The sequence below is a fragment of the Geotrypetes seraphini genome, chromosome 2 (assembly GCF_902459505.1).
Source record: "Geotrypetes seraphini chromosome 2, aGeoSer1.1, whole genome shotgun sequence".
Classification (NCBI taxonomy): Eukaryota; Metazoa; Chordata; class Amphibia; order Gymnophiona; family Dermophiidae; genus Geotrypetes; species Geotrypetes seraphini.
This window is the reverse complement of record NC_047085.1, coordinates 441,086,353-441,107,831: the sequence shown is the minus strand read 5'-3', so window position 1 is coordinate 441,107,831 and position 21,479 is coordinate 441,086,353. Positions and strand designations below refer to the sequence as shown.

The following is a 21,479-nucleotide window of genomic DNA, read 5'->3' as shown; positions in this document are numbered from 1 at the left end:
CCCCCCCATATCTCCCCCACAGAGCTAACGGTAAGGCTTTAAAGGGACCGGTGGCGTGCATATGTCTTGCACGCAATTGTTTTCTTTCTTAACTTTCTATGCAAATGTATTGTAAAATATAAATCAGTTGAATATAGGGGTCCTTTGACTAAGGCGCACTAACCGATTTAGCGCACGCTAAATGCTAATGCGCCCATAGAATATAACGGGCATGTTAGCATTTAGCGCATGCTAAATCAGTTAGCACACTTTAGTCAAAGGACCCCACAGTTTTTTCCAACCTGCGCAGCTGACAGACTTCTTGGTTACCAGTCATCCAGTTTTCCCTATGATCCCTGCTTCTTCTTGCGGCCGCAGAAGTACTAATAGTGTTTGTGTGTTTTAAGTAGCTGATCTTTTGATTTAATGTCTTTTTTATTACATAGCTTTTTGATCATAATCTATACAGCTTTTCCCCCATTATAATGGACTTTTGTGGAAAGCGATTTGATTTTTTTTTTTTTTTAAGCGTCGTATTATGTACATATTGTTCTTTGCTTTTCTACTTTTCTTTGCAGGCACCTGTTGCTTGGCTATTGTTCAATTAAATTTTATAAAACGAGAATGAGATCTCAGACATAAAGAGAAGGATGTCATTCCTGATGAAAGTTATTGGGTATGTGGATGGGCAAAGGTTATGTACTAACACAGCAGAGACCAAACAGATTCTCACTAGGCTTCAAGCAGCTTTTGAAGAGGGAAAGGGATAAAAAAGAATACCTAAGAAAGCTAGCAGGATGATGTCTAGTCATATTACTGCTGTCAAAAAATAAAACTATTTACGTTTTGCGGCTTGCCCACAAATTCAACTTTGGGCTCCTTTTACTAAGGTGCGCTATTGTTTTTAGCGCACGCAGCAGATTAGTGTGCACTAACGTTAGCGTCTCGCACGCACGGAATTGTGGCATGCGCTATTCCACGCGTTAAAGCCCTAACGCAGCTTAGTAAAAGGAGCCCTTAGTTGAGCCTTGCTTGAAACCTTTTTAAAAAAAAAAAAAAAGTTCCTTGGCTAGCAAGACAAAAGTCATGTAGATTTAGTCCTGGCTGAGATCAGTGCCTACGCATATATTGGAAAAGCATAATACTAGAACAAGTTACAAAAATGAGAAAGAACCTGGTGGCACATTATGCAAGGGTGGTTTGAAAAGTTTGGTAACGAAATAAGTTAAACTAATATTTTTTAAAAATTTGATAAAAATTATTTTTCCAATGGGATTGAAAATCTGGACACTTGCTGAACTAAGTGTACAGCCGTCGATGGAGACTATATTGAGAAATATAACTGTTTTTTTAAAAAAAAATTTGTTTAACTTGTTTTTTTCCAAAACTTTTAAACCACCCTACTATTACTACTACTTATAACTTATATTGCGCTAAAAGGCATATACATGTACATTTGGCATTTACGGACAGTCCCTGCTTGGAAAAGCTTACAATCTAACTTGGACGGACAGACATGACATATAGGGTTGGGGATGCAAAACCCAAGGTGAGAAGAGTTAGGAGTTGAAAGCACTCTCACAGAGGTGGGCTTTTAGCTGGGCCTTGAACACTGCCAGAGACGGAGCCCACCGCAGGCATTCTGGCAGCTTGTTCCAAGCATACGGCACAGCAAGGCAAATGGGATGGAGTTTGGAGTTGGCAGTTGAAGAGAAGGGCACAGATAGGTAGCTATGCACTACTCAATTTATTGAGGCATGAGCTTTCAAGGACAAAAGTCATGCATCTTGTCTTCAAAAACATACCCCCTCTTTTATCAACCTGCGCTGCTGAGCAGCATGAGCTAAATGCCGAGCCACCCATTCCATTCCTAAGGGCCAGTGCAGCTTGATAAAAGGAGGGGATAGTGTTGCAAATGGGCACTGCATGTTAGCACTCTCTATTACTAACAAAATCCTATTTTATAAACTGGAACCTCTGGCAAAATAATGTACATCAACACCCAGAATATATATATGGTACCCAGATTTGCATGCCAAACTTCGGATGTGCTTCTGAAATATGTGTTCATATTAACTGAATAGTAAGTTCAGATCCAACAATAATTGGATGTTAACAACCAATTACTGAGGTTAATTGGTATTCAGAATTTGCATGTGCATCTGGCTGCATGCCATTCTATGAGGCAGGGTGCCTAATTTCAATAGTGAGTATGTGTCAGGGGCTTCAAAAGGTTACACTCATTGTTACAGAATACTGCCTCGGCACACCTAACATGCGTGCCAAAATGTACACCTGGTTTCAGCAGGCACAAGTCTTATGCCCAAAGTTTGGTCCTGGGAATTGGTGCTAAGTGTGATTCTATAAAGGCTTTTTATATAATCACGCTTAGTGCTGATCTATTAATAGTCTTTAAGCCCATTACATTAACGGGTGCTAGAATAGATGTGTGTGTCTGTCTTTCTTTCTCTCTCTCTCCTTGGCCGCTTTCTGTCTGTCTGTCTTTCTTTCTTTCTTTCTTTCTGTCTCTCTTTTTCCTCGGCTGTCCACCACCACCCCTTGCCTGCTCCCCCTGTCCAGCAGCAGCCCTTCTCCCTTCGTTTTACCTCCCCCCCTGTCCAGCAGCACCTCTTCCTTGCTCCCCCTATTCAGCAGTAGGCCTCCCCTCCTGTTACCTCCCCCCCCCTGTCCAGCAGCACCTCTTCCTTGCTCCCCCTGTCCAGCAGTAGGCCTCCTTTCCTGTTACCTCCCCCCCTGTCCAGCAGCACCTCTTCCTTGCTCCCCCTATTCAGCAGTAGGCCTCCCCTCCTGTTACCTCCCCCCCCTGTCCAGCAGCACCCCTTACCTGCTCCCCCTGCCCAGCATCCGGCTTCCTGGTCATTCGCCCTCCTCTTCACAACAGCCTGCTAAGGTTCGCGGCCGGTTGTAGCGAACCTCGCAGGCTACTCTACACGTCGGTAGCATGTTCCCTCTGACGCGATCCCGTGCATCAGAGGGAACGTGCTACGGGGTGCAGAGCGGTCTGTGAGGTTCACTACAGCCGGCCGCGAACCTCAGCAGGCTGCTTTGAAGAGGAGCAGCGACGGCAGCAGTTGGTGAATGAAGGCGGAATTTGGCATGGACCCAGAGTCCACAGTGGCAGGGATCATGCCATCCTAAGTGCGCATGCGCGCTTAGGGTTTTATTATCGAGGATTTTTTACTGTTTTGGATGATACATTTAATATTGCTTGTTTTATCCCTAGAAAGAAGTTATTCCTCCTGACGAAGCCAATGTGAAACACAATCAGTGTTGAGGAGAAACAGTGTTGTTTTTGATATGGGATATTAAAAAAAAAAAATTTTGTTGGAGATGGGGAATATTTTGCACTGGATCATATTGATTTTTTGAATATGGACTGAACACTGGATTACACGATAGGGATTGATAGCACATGGGAATTACCCGAAAACAGAAAAGTATACTTAACAGCGTTTGCAGCCTCCCTGTGAGATTCAATGAAGAATCATTGAAGATAAGTGACTGTTTCTTTCAATATTTAAACATCTGTAACATTTTTGGAGATAGGGAGGGTTCTACAATGTAAGTTATAACATCATTTATTCTATACCGTTGTCGGCGTAAAGTGGTGTTTACTAACTGAGCACTATTATCATTATTATTATTTGGCATGTTCGTTTGTTGATTTTATATTGGATTCCTTTTTGTATGATTACTATTAATTTACTTATCACAGAAGTCAGACTTAGTTCTCTATGTCTTCCTTACTTCCACTTTTGTGGAGAGGGACCTCATCTGCCCTTCTCCAGTCCTCCAGTTCCACTCCCAATTCTAGAGAAGCATTGAAAAGGTCAGCCAACGGAGCCGCCAGAACTCCCCTAAGTTCCTTCAGTACCCTCAAATGTACACCATCCAGCCCCATCGCTTTGTCCATTTTTAGTTTAGCTAGCTACTCACAAACCACACCTCCATCCCTAGTTCCACTCCCGGCGCTTCAGCTGTGAACAGAACAGAAATATTGGTGCCCATTCTTGAACAGGAAGTATAGAATTCCCCCCTGTGTCAACACATGGGAGACTACAAGGCGACACCGGCCTCATCCTCATTTTTGTTGCTCCAGACTAACATGGGCTGCCTCACTGGAAGTTTTTGGCACATCGAACTCTGATTTGTAGATTTCTTATTTCTCTTTTAGACCAAGTCTATTGACCAAAAGTCAGTACTGGTAAACCACTCCAATGTGTTCTCGCAAAGTAATGCACAGAAAATAATGGAACAAAGATGACCAGTTGTATCACAAAAGAGGTTACTGTTTATTCTGATGCAGAAATTAAAGTCTGCAATCTCTTACAATTGTTTAATTTTCCAAATTTCGTGCGCAAAATCGGCTAGCACGCCTTAGTAAAAGACCCCCTTTATATCTCACTAGGTCTAGGCACAGCAAAATTCCTTAAAACAAATGTGTGAAAAAAATAGAACTGAAAAGCAATTTGTGGATCATGGTATGCATTAAACAAAAATAATGGTATTTATTTGAATAGAACAATTTGTAATCATATCCTTTATTTATATTGAGAACATGCCTTACAAGAGGCATAGAGAGATATGGGTGACTAAAAATTTTTGGGAGTTTTTGACCGAGGATGTGTCTGCTGGCTGCAAGTGATATTTGCAACTAGCCTGTCTATATGGGTTGCTTTGATTTTCCCTATTAGACACTGAGGTCTTTTCTCCCTTGAGAGTAACACTTGGACTTGTTATCCTATACTTTTGAGGTTGTGTTATGTGGATATAGATTTATTTAACAGCCTCCCTTGGTTCTATTTATTTTTTGTGACTAAAAATTACGCCAGGTGTACACCTGGCTGGGCCTCCGCGTGTGCGGATCGCCGGACTTGATGGACCGAAGGTCTGATCCGGAGATGGCGCTTCTTATGTTCTTATGTTTATGGTCTGAAATCTACAGAGCTACCTACAGAGCAATCCCAATAGATTACCCATTAGTTGTGAAAAAAAAACCCTGTATACCCAGCACCCACTAATTCCCAATACACAGAGCATGTGTTCCAACATTATGGTAAGCTTCCAAACTTATGTTCTTCCAAATGGTGCTACAGAACTGTGCTAAATACAGAGATACAGCAAAGCCTTCAAGGCTACAAAACAGGTTACGGTGAGTGTATATGGAAGGTCTTATATAGAGTAGAAAAACAAGTAGTTAGACTTTTTCAGCCCAAGTAGAATCAACATACATACATCATTGATGTATAATGTAAGGTTTGTTAGGATTCTCATTAATAAGTAGAGGTGGTCCTCAGACATTAGTGTTCTGTATAAAGGGTATAGGAAATGCACTGCCATGCTCAAGAAATCATGTATCTGTGATCTAAGGACAAGCTAAACATCGGCCCATGCTTTATTCACAGCAGTGCCTCTGTTAGATATCCTGTAAAGCATTGGGTGGCCCAGCTCCAGAAGAAATAACATTGAAAGTCTAATCATCTATAAATTTTCAGTCCTTGCAAAATGTTTTACTGCAGATAGCTAACTGAATATGCAAACACAATTGTTAGAATATTGAGACAAGGGAAAGTTTCACAGGAAAAATGTAGAAATGTTAACGTAATATGCCAGTTACCATCCCATGACAGGAAACTTATTAAAGAGACTGATTAAAGAGTTTTATCATCTTAATTTAGGGAACCCTCAGGAAGTCAATTTTTCAGGATATCCACATGACAGAAATTACAATGCAAGTGAAGAAGTGCATGTAAATCTATCTCATGAATATTCATTGTAGATATCCTCAAACTTTGATTGGCTGGGGCCCTAGGATGGATTTGGAAACCTTTGCTCTGTAACATAAGACTATAAGGCTTACTAGAAAGGAATACGAGCTCCTGCTGTTTTAAGCTCATACTTTCATTAATGAGTTCATGATCATAGTATTCAGTTCTTTTAGGAGATATAGGGAATGGGACTTGTATAATGCCTTTTTGCAGTTACACATTCAAAGTGGTTTACATATATTCAGGCACTTATTATGTACCCAGAGCAATAGAAGATTATAAGTTACTTGCCCAGGGTCAAAAGGAGCAGCACTGGGATTTGATCTATAACCTCACGGTGCTGAGGCAGCAGCTCTACTACTAGGCCAAACCTCACCTTAGGCTAATTATTAGACTACATATAAGATATATACCAAGGCAGACTTTAGATAGAAAATGGAGAAGGGAATTCACATATCCAAATCAGGACAAGGGGAATTCTCGTACAAATTTACAAGAGGCTCTGCTAGATGTAGAATTTCTCTTAAAATAGGTACAGAACTGCACAACACTGAACAACTATGCTTTCATGGAGTACAGATAACTATCAATGGCTCACAAACACCAGAAAAAAAAGAGCAGCAGAGACAAAAAAAAAAGAATCTATCAGGCAAAAAAAGACTGCCTGCTCCAAAAAAACTGGCACTAATAATTTTCCAAAAAACCTCTCAGTTCCAGGAAAATATCTCTCTAAAAAATAAATGCAAACCATTTTCAAAAACACAAAATGAGGACCGGATTCTCTGAAGTCACTGTGCATTTAACAATGGCATTGTTAAATGCACATATTAAATGCACAAAAAGAAAAAAGGAGACTTCAGATAATCCAAAATACTGCAATAAAACTCATCCATAAAGCAAAAAAATATGATCACGTTACACCGTTATTGATCAAGTCCCATTGGCTACCTATTAGCCACCGAATTACTTTTAAGATAGTATTTTTAGTATTTTAACGAACCACAGTTCATGTCTAGAATGATCACTCCATATTATACACTTCGTTCTCTCCGATCGTCATCTCAAGACCTACTATCGGTTACTTCTTTAAAAATTGTGAGTACAAGGAGAAATGATATGTTTTCCGTTATAGCTCCTCAAACTTGGAACGCTTTGCCGCTTTATATCAGAAAAGAAAAGGATCTCATCTCTTTTAAAAAACTTTTAAAAACTTTTTTATTTAATGATGCTTTTATTAATTAAATGATCAAGCCAATGTAGACTTTCACATAATTATTATTATTTTTTTTTCCCCTATTCCCCTCTTCCTCGTGTTTTTACCTCTTTTATGTTTTTCTGACTGAGAAAAAATTGTAACTTTTTTCCCCTTTCCCTTCTATATCATGTTTGTCACTAAGCCACATGTATAAAGAAACTTATAATGCGTTATAAGTATTTTAACTTTTTTTACTTGTGTCTTAATAACATTTGTTCTCTAAAATGTTGTTTTAAAATTGTTTTAAAATTGTTTGTTTCTTAATAAGTTGTTTTTAAAATTGTTCATCGCTTAGAATGTTTTATATAGGCGATTCATCAAATAATAAACTTGAACTTGAACTTGAACTTGAACATATTTTGCCTCCCAATTATCAAAATGGCTCACCATGGGCTTTACCGTGCTTTCTAGCAGCCTCTGATTTATACTAAGCAAATGTGCAACGAGGTTATTAATATTAAAATTGTAGAATAACATGGTCATTAAAATTAAAATGATCTCTCTGGTCGATTCTCAAAAAAGAACGCCCTTCCATTTATGTGGAATCAGGGCTGATATTTTGTGGCAGGGTCTGAGCTGTCATAGCCTTACTTTCCTGTCAGTGCTTGAGTGCTGATTGGCTAAGGAACTGACAGGAAAATAAAGCAGCCCCCTCCCACGACAACCCCACAACACACCAAGCCCCAATTCCTCCTAAATGAAGACCAAAAACAAGCCTTGCTGCCATTGCCATCCCCTACCAATGACCCCAATCCCATGAAGAAGATCGGCAAGCTCTCACACTCTGATAGCTCCCTTCCACCTCAAGCCTGGTGATTTAGTAGCCCCACCACCACCACCATTGCTGCTCCCGCCACTGCCCCTACCAATACCATACAGAATATTGGTAAGCTCCCCCCCACGACAACCCCACAACACACCAAGCCTGGTGGTCAAGTGGGCCACCCCTTTCTGCCCCCCCCCTATCTTTTTTAGAAGACTGGCATGAGAGATGCTAACTCCTTCCTGCCTGAAGGCCCACCTCTTCAAAATAGTGGGCCTTCCCCTTCCTGGTGCATCCTGGGATGCACCGAGGTGGAGCCTAAGGCCCTAATTGGCCCAGGTGCCTAAGGATGGGCCTTAGGCACCTAGGCCAATCAGGACATTAGACCCCTCTCCGGTGCACCCTGTGATGCACTGGGAGGGGCCTGATTGGCCCAAACACCTAGGGGACCTCCAATAGGAGGGGTCTTAAGTGTCTAGTCCAATCAGGGCCTTAGGCTCCTTCCCAGTGCATCCCAGGGTACACTGAGAAGGAGAAGGCCTGTCATTATGAAGAGGCGAGCCTGTCAGTAGGAAAAAGTGAGCATCCCTCCTGCTGGTCTTCTAAAAAAGGAGGGGATGATACACTAAACCAACAGGCTTGGTGTGATGAGGGGCTGTCGGAGGAGAAGCATGCTGTCAGGGGGATCCCCCAGCGGGGATGAGGGGCTCCCCTCAATCCTGTGGTAGGAAGGAATGGGTATCCCTCCTGTCGACATTTCAGAAAAAATGTCGGGGGTGTAGAAGAGGGCTTCCAGCATTGGGGAGGAGCTTTTTTTTAATAGGTGCAGCTCTTGTATGTGTGTTGTGCACACACAATAGCTGCACCCATTAAGAAAAAGCAGCCCCTGCCAGTTCAGGCAGAGAGCAAGGGCTGTTTTGGGATGGGGGTTTACAGGCAGGCAGGAAGAAGAACTGTGCTACCAATTGTTCTTCTGAGCACCTCTACCGCCCCCCCCCCCTGTTTTACCAGCAATTTTCCACATACATGCATATAATTTGCATGCTATTGTGCTGAGAATCGTCAGTAAAACAAAAATTGCTCCCACCATGGTATTTTTTTTTTTTTTTACCATGGTGTCGTAGCTTAGAGAATCTGGCCCTAAGGGCTAGATTCACTAACCTGCCGATCGTGCCTAATCCGCGGCAGGCCAACTGATCCACAACAGGTCAGTATTTAAATGGGGGCAATCGGAGGAACGCCCCCCTCCAACCACACGGATTGCTAGTGAGCGATCCTGAAGCATGCGCAGGCCATCTTCTTTGCCTGTAGATGGTCTGCGCATGCTTACAAAAGTAGCAATTTTTTTTTCTTTTAACTTCACTTTCGAGCCCGTGGTTTTAACCTGCTTTAAACCTGCGAGTTAAAACCACGGGCTTGCACTGTGGGTAGAGCAGGAGATCGGGGCAGAGAGCAAGAGATCTGAGCAGGGCAGATTGGGGCAGAGAGCAGAGAAGCAGGACAGAGAGCAGGGCGGCAGAAGGCAGAGCAGTCGGAAAGGACCTGAGCAACTGGTCCTCAGCAGTTGCTTATTTTTGATCGGTCAGCCCAGTAGGTGTCTACATTTGAATGTCATTCCCCCTCATTTGCATGCGCGGATCAGAGGATGATCGGGACAGAGGTTAGTGAATCGGATCGGAGGAAAAAGGGGTCACTAAGTGGTCGGGGCTTGATTGGTGGGCTTAGTGAATCTAGCCCTAAGTCACTTATCTGTATCTTTCAAAGGAGAGATTTGCAGCAGATCTCAGTCCCCACTACATGAACCCGCAGTCACAATCCAGAGGTTTAAAGTTAATCTTTTCACAGCATTAGTCTTCTCAGCAGGCAATACCATTAACACCTCTTTGGAACTCCTGCCTCAGGCTTTTTAGTTCATGTCAATACACAAAAGAGCCCCTCCCCCGGAATGGTAAAACTGCAATGCCAGCAATTTTCCCTCTCGCAGATCACAGATCCAAGCAATCAAATACAGTCATATCTCAATGCAAATATTCGTGACAAGGGCCTCTTGTTTCATGGGACAACCCTGCTGCTTCAGGAGATTATCAACATTCTACTATTGATGGTACTTATCAGTACTTCATGGAGAAAATTCTATAAATGATACGAAAAATTAGGCCCCGATAAAAATTGACACGCAACACCATTCTATAAAAAGCGCTCCAGGATGAGCGATCTTTATAGAATAGCACTGCAGAGTGCCAAATTTCATGCTCAGCTGTGGGCACAAGGATTTATATCACCTGAAACTCGGTATAAATCCTGGCATGAAAGTTGGGTGCGAATTTCTGCTCGTCTGTAACATTGCGCACAACTTTGTGAATGCTCCTGACCTGCCCATGCTCCTCCCATGCTCATGTCCCCCGTTGCATTATGCACAATCCAATTTAGGAGCCCATGTTTACAGAATACTGCACAACTAGATTGGTGTCCACATAATAATTAGTATCAATTAACTCTTTGTTGACTCCAATAATTAAATTGTTGGAGACCATTAACTAATTATTCATCCTCCCCTTTTACAAAACCACGATAGCGGTTTTTAGCGCAGGGAGCTGCGCTTTTCCCGACGCTCATAGGAACTCTATGACTGTCAGGAGCAGCACAGAGCATTGAATGCGGCTCCCTGTGCTAATAAACGCTATCGCGGTTTAGTAAAAGGGGGGGTATATTAGGCACATATATGGGATCCATGTCCTTTATAGAAACTGGGGCATATTTGTATGCACATTTTCATAACAAATATATTCCCATAACCAATATTTTCCCCAGGAAAAGCTGCACATCAGAACTGCTAGGAAAAGAGGAGAACAAAGGCCTATCCACTGCCAATAATTTGTACAGCCAAGGAAAAGGCAGCACAGAAATTAAAAATAGAGTGACAGATCTACAGCAAAGATTCCCAATCTTATCCTGGGTGGGGGGGGGGGTCCAATAGCCACTCAGGTTTTCAGGATCTCTGCAATGAATTTCATTACGTTCTGGAGATTTAGCTTTACTGAAGACGAATGTAAACCCAAGGCTTGTTGAGACTGGCAAAACTACTTTTTGCTGTGCAGAAGTCAAAAAATGGAACTCCCTTTTGGGCCAAATACGAAACTGCCGTGTAAAAGGCATGTTCAGGAAATTACTCAAGACACAGCTATTTGTAGATGCTTTCTTTTAGTTAATAATTGCCTTTCTGGCAAAGTTGATGAACTGTTCATGATCATTCTTATTATGGTTTTAGTGTTTAATAATGTTTTAACATTATTTTTTTTTTAGGATTATCTGTACTTCATGATGATTTTGTTCTTAAACTATGTATGTAACACTGTGAACCGTTATAAATTGTATAGAAATTTTTAAAATAAAATAAATAAATAGATATGAATGAATTGCCTCCTTTGTATGCAAACTTCTCTCATTCATATTCATTCTGGATATCCTGAAAACCTGACTGGCTATGGGTCTCCAGAACATGTTTGGAAACTTCTAGTTTAAGGCAAGTAAGGGGAGAGAAAAAAAGAATTCTAGGTTTACTAGTATTTTTCCATTGTTTATTCCCAAAAAACAGCTTTTAATAGTTTTATTATTATTATTTGAGATTCTTGATTGGTGTTCATTAGTTAAAACGCAAGAGGTTTCTGCTTATTGCATCTTCTAATTCAACAGATACACACCTAGACAGCCATCACTTCCTGGAAGAAGAATAGGAACCGGCACATGTACCAATACTTTCAATACATGAGCTTTCTATGTCTTTAGGCAGAATAATACTAGCTGGAAAGAGTCCTGTAGCTAAGCATTCCTTGGTATGTAATTCAACAAAATGAAATCTTAGATAGATACATTGCGGGTAATGTCTATTCAATTACACGTAAGATAGATATGAAAGACTCACATTGGATACAGAAATGATTTCTTTTGGATCTAAATGCCAATTTCTTTTGTCAGATAATATATTTTGTGATTGTCAAGGAAGTCTTGGATGGAAATCAATGTAATATGGTTACCATGTTGAAAGACAAACTAACCCCCTGGATTGGAAAGGTTTGATGAGTACTTGTATATGAAATGGACACTTTGGGCCAGATTCTATAAACAACGCCTAAATCTGCAGCTGTCTACAAAAATGGCTGTCATGTAAAGAATTGCGGCTAACGGCACCTACCAGAAAACTTAGGCATCTGCAATGTAGGCTAGGGTTTTACTGGCCTGCATTATAGACATTTAAGTTCTTTAGTGAATTGCACCCAACAGTGCCGAAGTCCTGCTCCGCCCCATAACAACGCCCACTTAGGCATAAGGCACCATTAGGTATCCTGCTATAGACGTGTTACTAGCACCTATACTGTAGCCTCCTCCCCATGCCTACTTTTATTTAACAAGTTTTTAGTTGGTTTTAAATGACGCAGTCAATTACTGCACAGATTAAAGCCAATTAAAACTATTAAGTTAGGCAGGAGTAGGGTGCCTACTGCCACCTAACTTATGTGCTGTTTATAGAATATGGCCTTTTGTATTTTTCAGATGATTGAGCATCGTGTTATGCAGATGAACTGCTTATAAATAAAATAGAAAAATCTCCCCAAAAACTATTTAAAATTTTGTTTTCTCTCTATAAATTATATACAAAATATGTATAAAGTGCTCAGTATACCGTACACCAATCCAGCCTACAATGGTGTACTTATAACCTCATAGCACCTCATCATAGCACACCTTTATTTTGGGCCCCTCCTACAAAGATACTGGGTGGACTTGCATGGTTTGTGTCCTGTATATTGCAAATTGGGTTCAGAATGGGCTAGTGAGGGCTTTGACGGGTACTACAGTAATTTGGAACCTTAGGACAGTGTTGGGCAGACTTTTACAGTCTGTAACCTAAAAATGATAAGATGGTTTGAATAAGCAGGAGCGAGTTTTGATGGCAACTCCAGTAGTTGAAATCTATGGACAGTACTGGGTGGGCTTCTAGGGCTTGATTCTCTAAAGGATGCCAATCTTGGTGGCCACCTAAGAAACAATTGCCGATCACTTGTCAATCATATGCATCGGCATCCTGTAGAAACTCGCGTGTACTTTTACTAACACATGTCTTAAATGTAGGCCAGTATTTTACAGGCCTATATTTAAGGCATCTGTCTCACACTTACAGTGATGCATAAGGATGCTTACTGATGCCCAAGGCCACTTCCGGTGGAGACCATGCCCACCTTGGACATCTGTAATTGTCTCTATGCATCTCCATAGGCGCATGACATATGCCTACAATATAGGTGTCCTTCCTTGCCTGCATTTTTTTAAAATGTGTGTCCCAATTGGCTGTAAAACAGCAGTAGGACACCTACCGCTGCCTACAGTCGGGATGCCTGTTTGTAGAATCTGTCCCCTACCGTCTATGGTCCAGAAATATCAAAGAAAAAAGACAATTTAATTTAATAATGCTTGATGCAAATGCTCCTACACTCATAGGAATTGAATGAGCATCAGAGCATTTACCTCACCGGCCTGCAGTAAAACTCTCTATCGCTGCTTGATAAAAGGAGCCCCCCCCCCCTCCAATGTTAAAATCGGAACAAAAAAGTACTCAGCATCTGTTGCACAGGTAGAACTATCTTGCTAAGTTACTAATATGACCAATTGGTGGATTTACAGTCACTGAGACTCAACTTTAGTCTGCTTTTTCTTTCTCTGGATTACACTCACATGAAGATCCATTCTGGTGAAAATGGTCAAAAAAATTATATCCAATTGCTAAAAGAGAAAGCACAACCTCCATTGTTTTTTCCTGGTCCTTTACACCTCTTTATTATAGAAAACCTAAGTACCCTATGACCTCGATCAATGGGATTTGCAGTTTTCCTTTCCCTGATGTTTTCTGCAGCAGTCGTCAACTAAGTGCGGAACAGCACCAGTAAAGCTGTTTAAACTCCATTCTCAGACCTAGAAAAGCAACAGAGGTGCAGCTCCAGCCAGGACACCTCTGGTCTCAAAGCACAGATTATTGATCACTGAGAGGTTGGCTATTAGAGCTATTTTAATAATGTGCTGCGATATGTTTAGGGCAAACAGAAAACCCTGTGCCTATAGTATTTTCTAGTAAATGAGAAATGAGTACCGTGACCTGGATTACTGATTCCAACACTAGCTTTTAATTTCTAAGCAAGGTTTATCTTCCAGAATGTCCCAATAAAAACTTAACCAATTGCAAATGTAAAAGTGACGTGTTCCACAGTTCTGGGCTAGCAACAGAAAATACCCATTCATAGGTCTCACAAAGTTGTACCTGTTTCTGACTAGGTACATCTAACAAACAATGCTGTATCAGTCTTAGGGCTCCTTTCACGAAGCCGCGTTAGCAGTTTAACGCATAATAGCATGCGCTAAACCGCCGGCTGCGCTAGCCACTACCACCTCCTCTTGAGCAGGCAGTAGTTTTTTTGGCTAGTGCAGGGGTTAGCGCGTGATTAAAAGTCACGCGCGCTGAAGCCGCTTCATAAACGGAGTCCTTAATGTTTGAGGTGGCCAGTTTACTTTTAAAGACAGCACTATAATTTCATGAGCTTCGTAAAACGATGTCTTACTAGTTTAAGCAATAAGGAGCCTGCATACGAGCACTCAGGACCTAAGTTTTGGTTTATCATTAGATAAAGTTCTTTGTAATTGCAAAGCCAACTGCAGTACCTGTAATCCCTTTCTCTAGAAATTATTCAAATCCATCTAATTAAAAAAATGCAACCTGTTTTTTAGAATTAAAATTGAGATTTTTAAAAATTATACAGAAAGATTATCATTGCTGTATGAAAGCTTAGTTTGATATATGTAATCCTCCTGAAAAAATTGTTGCTTCTCCCATACTTCTGCATAAGGCAAGTCTGCTGAAGATCAAAAACTGTGTACACAGACTCGAACTTTTGCATTACATTAGTGACTTTTAGTGTGTCTTAACTTTGCAGTTCTAGGTGGATTACAAAAGAGGTAAACTGGACAATTCCAGAATTATAGGTTCAGGTACTTGTTACATGACTCTGACATTGGCTGAAAGATAGGATACTTGGTGCAGCATTAACTTATCTTTACAAAGTTCTTGAATAGCAGAGTCTTTATTTCCCTGGGTGGGGTATTTGAGTTCACTTTTCTCATGTCTAACTGATCCCTCACAAACGGAGAGTGGGGTTTATTTTTTTTCCCAGCCCTGTGCAATGGGAAAACTGACCTTCAGTTCACAAATTATTAATAAGCAGCTACTGAAAGCATGCTACTGATGTAAATCTAATTGTTTCTTGCTATAGGCCAACCTTTTACAGCCTACAAAAGGCAAATGTCAGCGTAAGTGCATTAGATGTATTGTTAATCAAATGTCTGGGTTTCCAAAACTGTTCCGATTAGGTCCCTCATCAGAAACTCTGGGATCAACAGAGGATGCATAGCGTTTTCTCTTTAGCATACCATCAACAGTTCTAGCTATGCAAAATCATTGGACTCCTCAGTGTATAGAAATTTCTCCAGCCCCTCCTTGTTTCTGTAGTTGGGAAGTGCAGAACTGTAATCTGTTTTCTGACTGGTAAAATTATGGTTGTGATTGCGCCAGTTCTAATTATATACTACGCTAACTAATAACACATCAGCCAACATTTAACTACTAGGTCTGGATTCCAACAGCGGTTATCTGTATGGGAATAATTAAAGCATGAAACGTCTTCCACCTTTTTCAGTGAAAATAATCTATCTCAAGATATTAATTATACAAGGTACTTCTGATTGTTAAAACTAAAGGGATTTCTTGTTTGGGGTTTTTAACGAGCCTTGCTTCTAGAAATGTTACTTGCTCAGCAAAAGCACCCATGGATTAATCAGGAAATAGTCCTGAACTATAATCCCAGTAGAAAATAAATACCTACAGCCTCAAGAAAAAGACAACTTCTTGAAATGTATCAAGGTACACTATGGTATTTGTGTTAATCAGAAATCGAACCCTTGGTTTCACAGTTCCTTCAGGGATCTTTTCTGAAGAATAAAACAGATTATTATTATTATTATTATTTTTTAAACAGTGGTCTCCGCAAATGAGTTGTCTCCCTACCTGAATTCCGGGATAAGATTTGGCTTCAGCCCATAAAAGGCTGCAGACAGAGCCAGTAGCCAACGAGGTTTGTAATTTCCATTTTCGCATTCAAGGTAAGGTGAAGACCATTTAATGCGATTCTTATCTGCTACATAACTGCCCCCCTTCTTCCAGTTGTTCTCCAAATGTTTAGCATCAGAGTTTAAAACCCTCCCGTGCATATGAGGCCCCCACTTTTGTCTAAAATTGTTGAGCCCCTCTGTTTCCCCGGTGGCATTTCTCAGACGATGAGCTGCTGGAGATAATTCTTGGAAGAGTACTTGACTATCCTCTCTGGTAGCCTGGAGGAAGACCTGAGGAGCGGAGGACGACGGCTCTGTATTAAAAGTAACAGCTGCCCTGAAAATGTTAGAATCGCTTTCCAAAATACTTCTTATTAGGGCGTGATACCACTCCATATCACCCTGCAAGTTTTGCTCTCTGGATTTATTGCTCTGTAAGATCGTGTTGAGGAAATTGGTGGCGTGGTTTAGTGTGCCAATAACACTGTTCAAGGAAGAATGAGAGGTGATATGAGACCTGCCAGTTAAACTGGCCATTTGATATCGCCTGGAGCAGTTGTCCCCTCTCAGTTCATGAGGATTCCCGGTATACAGGAAAGATGCCACATGTTTTGGTACATCTTCTATCAGTTTCTGCGCCAAAATGGTGCTCTCTGTAGATCTAATCCATAAAGTGGATTGGTCCAAGGTTCGGATGTTGTTATGAATAGATTGCTTGTGTTTCGGTGGTTTTTTCTCTTTATTGTGCAATGTTCGTCCTTCCAGCTCGTGGCTGGATCCAGCAACAAAACCCAAATGAACAAGGAAGAGCATGAGAAAAACGTGAAAAGCCATGTCCTTATTATCTCAGGTTCCAGATAGCCAAGTCACTTCTTTTATTTCCTGGTTTGAAATCGCCAGTAATTTCCAGCGCAGCTTCCGCTGTGAATGTAATCACTTGCGGCAATAAAAAAAAAAAAAATACAACCTAGAGAGAGACGGTAGGTTTGGACTGGGAATTACGCAAATTGTCGCTTTGATCTGACCAGGTTACATCCCATCTTGCAAAGATGCTATAGTTTGCCTGCGTACGTCTTTATCCCCCATCCGCATCCATTGCTTTCATTGAGGTATTTGAAAGATCTGTATGCAAACACTGCTCCACTACATAATTAGGGGCAAGTCTCGATTCTGATGTCTTCATTCTTCAGACACAGCCCCTCCCATGTACAGTGCAAATCCATGGTAAAAAAAAAAAAAAAAAAAATCGAAGCAAGCTAATTTTGCGTATTTGTTTATTTGCTGTAGTGGATGTAAAAACGCCTGTTAATTGAGTACTTGCTAAGAAGTACACGCCGCCCTCTTCTGCCAGTGGGAGGCTGTAACTACATTTTGCCTCAACCAACCCGTCTTGCTGTTAGCTCCTACCTATCAATTTCTTATAGGTATATTTAAGTCTCCTTGATCTCTGTATGGCCAAATCCTCTGTCAATCATCAAACAGCCATTTGTTGGGCTGGAAGACGGAGCGAAGGAGCTGTCCAGTGCTGAACCGGGTTCATGCTGTGCTGTCTTAGGAGGCATAAAGAGACGTGCCTTCTTTCTCATGTTTACTCGGGGCTTTTTAGATTAAAAATAACATAGCCGTGTTATTGAAAGGAATGTACGTTTTATCTAAGCAACACATCGTAATGCTGCACCTCATCTATTTAATAATAGCCACTAAGTTGTGCTAGTGCTTTCCTCTCAAATGACAATAAAATTAGCATAAAATTAGCATTAGTATGCTGACAACTATATTTATTTATTGGGATTTATTAACCGTCTCTATGAAGAGATTCGCCCAAGGCGTTATATCAGCAAGTACAATTCCAACATGAAACTTACAATTCTGTTAAAAGCATAGCAGTAGTATAAAGATCAAATATAAACATAAATGCAATGAATGGGTGACTCAGCTTGATGGGCTTTATTTTCTAATTCAAATATTTTTTTTAATCCTTACTATGGGCCATTTTACAAAGCACAGTAAATGCACCGAAGCCCATAGGAATTGAATGGGCTTCCTTGCATTTGCATTTACTGCAGCAGCAGCATCACTACCACAGCTTTGTAAAAGGGTCCTATATATGTTAATTTAAAGTAAAAATAGTCAGGCATAGAATGTAATCTTAGCTATCCATAAGTGAAACATCCACTAGCTGAACTACAAAGGCTGCTTTTTTGTTTTCTCTCAATCAGCACACAGAAGTTTTTAATCCCCTAATTCCACTCCTCACCTTCCAGCTGCTTAAAGGGACTGATTGCAGACTTTTTGATTCTTATCAGCTTGTGGGAGCAGCAGATTTTCTTATTACCCTTATCTTCTTACCTCTGGAGCACATTTAACCATGCTTCTTCCCTTTTGTCTTCCACCTTCTTCACAGCCCTAAAGCTTCAATACTTTCTACCCCTCATTCAGCCATCCCCACTCTCACCAGCACGTATCTTGTCCATTCCCCTTGTCACTCCCCTTGCCTCTCCAACACTCATCCATATCTTCTTGCACCTTTTTATGCTCTCTGCTGGGGATACCAATCCTGGTCCTCCTAACCAAGTCTCACCTTACTCATGCAAGTTCCAATGCATCTCCAATCTCATCTCTATTCCTCTCCTCTCCCCTTCTTCTCTCCCTCTCTCATGTGCCCTGTGGAATGCCCACTCTGTCTCCAACAAGCTTGCTTATGTCCATGATCTCTTTATGTCTCACTCTCTCCATCTGCTTGTACTAGCCAAAACCTGGCTCTACCCGGAAGATTCTGCTTCAGTCACTGCCCTATGTCATTGAGGTTACCTTCTTTCCCAAATGCCATACACAACTGGTCACAGAGCTGGTGTTGAGCTGCTACGCTCACCTTCTTGTATATTTCAACTTCATCTTTCACCTCAATCTCACTGTTTCTCCTCCTTCAAAGTTCACTCCATCTGGCTATTTGCTCCTCTACCTCTAATAATAGCGGTCATTTATGGAACCCCTGACACGTCCCTCTCTTCCTTTCTCACAGACTTTGACTCCTGGCTATCCTTCTTTCTCAAACACTCATCTCCTTTCCTCATTCTTGATGACATCAACATCCATGCTAACAATTCCTCTAACTCTTAACGCACCAGGTTACTAGCTCTGATATCCTCATTCAACCTTTAGCTGTTCTCCACCGCCCCTACATATCAGAATGGCAACTGCCTTGATTTTGTCCTCTTCTCCAACTTCTCGATCACTAACCTTGCCACCTCTGTTCTTCCCTTCTCTGACCATCACCTGATAACCTTCATTATTCATCACCCTCCCACCCCCACCCCACACACACACACACAGCCAATCTCCTCCAAGACATTTAAAAATTTCAGGCTATTGACCCTTGTGTTCTTTCCACCACTATATCACCCCTCCTCTCAAACACTATGTTATGTATGTCTGTCTCTTCCTATAATACTACTCTCTGTTCTAAATCCCCTCCCTGCTCTGTAAGGTTTACCAAACCCCCAACCCTGGCTGACCCCTACAATCCTCTTCTTACATTCCTGTGCCCAATCTGCTGAATGCCTTTGGCATAAATCCCACACTCATGCTGACTTTATACACTTCAAATTCCTGCTGACCTCTTTCCAGTTGGCCCTCTCCCTTGCAAAACATGACTACTACACCCATTTGACTAATTCTCTTGGATCTAACCCCCATCATCTCTTTGACATGCTGAATTCTACTCAAGATGCCTTCACCTCCGACCCCACCTCACTGTCCCCCCAGATGATGACTGAGTACTTCCACAACAAGGTCCATAAGATTAGCCTTGAGTTGTCAATTGGGTCACCTCCACTTCCACCTTCCCCTCCCAGGTCCATCCTGCCAACCATCCTGCCTTTTCTTTCGTCTATGAAATCACTGAGAAGGAAACTACTCAGTTTCTTTTCTTCCTCCAAACCCACAACTTGCTCCTCTGATATTATTCCCATCCATCTACTTAGCACTATCTCGCTGACTGTCATCCCTTTTATCTATCATATCCTCAATCTATCACTTTCCAAAGCAACAGTTCCTAATGTCTTCAAACATGCCATAGTTATGACTCTCCTCAAATAAAACCCCACTGGACCCCCTTCTGCCCTTTCAACTATCATCCCATCTCTTTCCTCCCCTTTTATCCAAGGAACTTGAACGTGCTGTTCACCCCCATTTCCTGGACTTTCTGTCATCCCTAGTTATTCTTAACTCACTCCAATCAGGCTTCACTCCCTGCACTCCATGGAAACTGCCCTTGCTAAAGTTTCCAATGACCTGCTCCTGGCTAAATCCAAAGGCCTCTATTTTGTCTTCATCCTTCTTAATCTATCCGCTGCTCTTGACACTATAGACCACCTCCTTCTCCTTGTTATGCTGTTCTCATTTGTATTTCAGGGCCCTGTTTTTTCTTGGTTCTCTTCTTATCTCTTACACTACACTTTTAGTGTAAGTAGTGGTGAATCCTCCTCTACTGCTATCCTGCTATCAGTCGGGGTTCCCCAGGACTCTGTCCTGGGACTTCTTCTTTTCTCTATTTATTTTCATTCCCTTGGTGCTCTGATCTCCTCCCATGGTTGTCAATATCATCTTTATGCTGTTGACTCCCAAATTTACCTCTCTACACCAGAAATCTCTGCAGGAATCCAAGCTTGGGTCTCAGCCTGCTTGTCAGACATTGCCACCTGGATGTCCTACCACCACTTAAAATGAACATGGCCAAGACTGACCTACTTATCCTTCCATCCAAGCCTACCTTTCCTCTTCCCTCACTCTTTACCTCAGTGAATAATATTGTCAACCTCCTGTCTTGGCAGCTTAGAACCTCGGGGTCATCTTTAACTCCTCTCTCTCTCTTTCTCTGCACAAATCCACCAGACCACCAAAACATCTTTCCCTATAATATTGCAAAAATCTGACCTTTCCTCTCTGAGAACACTACCAAAACCCTTATCCACACTCTTATCACCTCTTGCCTGGACTACTGCAACCTGCTTCTCACTGGTCTCCTGTTTAATCACCTCTCTCCCCTTCAATCCATTCAAAATGCTGCTGCACAACTTATATTCTGCCAGAGTCACTAAGATCACATCACCCCCTCCTTAAGTTGCTTCCTTGGCTCCCTATCCATCACTACATACAGTTGAAACTCCTCTTATTGATTTAGAAGTGCATTCATTCTGTAGCTCCTCAATATCTCTCCCTATACTCTTCCCCGGGAACTCCATTCATTGGGCAAATCTCTCTTATCTGAACCCTTCTCCTCCACTGCTAACTCTAAACTATGTCCCTTCTTTCTTGCTGTGCCATATGTCTGGAACAGACTGCCTGAGCTGGTACATCAAGATCCATCCCTGGCAATATTCAAGACCTGACTCAAAGCCCACTTTTAATTCATAACCTCCTCATCCTTAAGCACCATTGTAGTCTCCTTGTAACCCTTGGCAGGTCACTTGGCACTCCATTACCCCTAGGTTCAAACACTTAGATTATGAGCCTGCTAGGGACAGAGATAGTATCTGCATAT

The 21,479-nt window shown here is 41.6% G+C and overlaps 1 protein-coding gene across 1 annotated transcript in view; it reads right to left on the bottom strand.

Moving 5' to 3' along the window:
• Nucleotides 1-16,771, bottom strand: part of GPR158 (G protein-coupled receptor 158) — a 461,568-nt gene extending 444,797 nt beyond the window's left edge. The window contains 1 exon segment of the mRNA XM_033932889.1: nt 15,894-16,771. Within this exon segment, the coding sequence (XP_033788780.1) occupies nt 15,894-16,771 (878 nt within the window).
• Nucleotides 16,772-21,479: the final 4,708 nt, after the last annotated feature.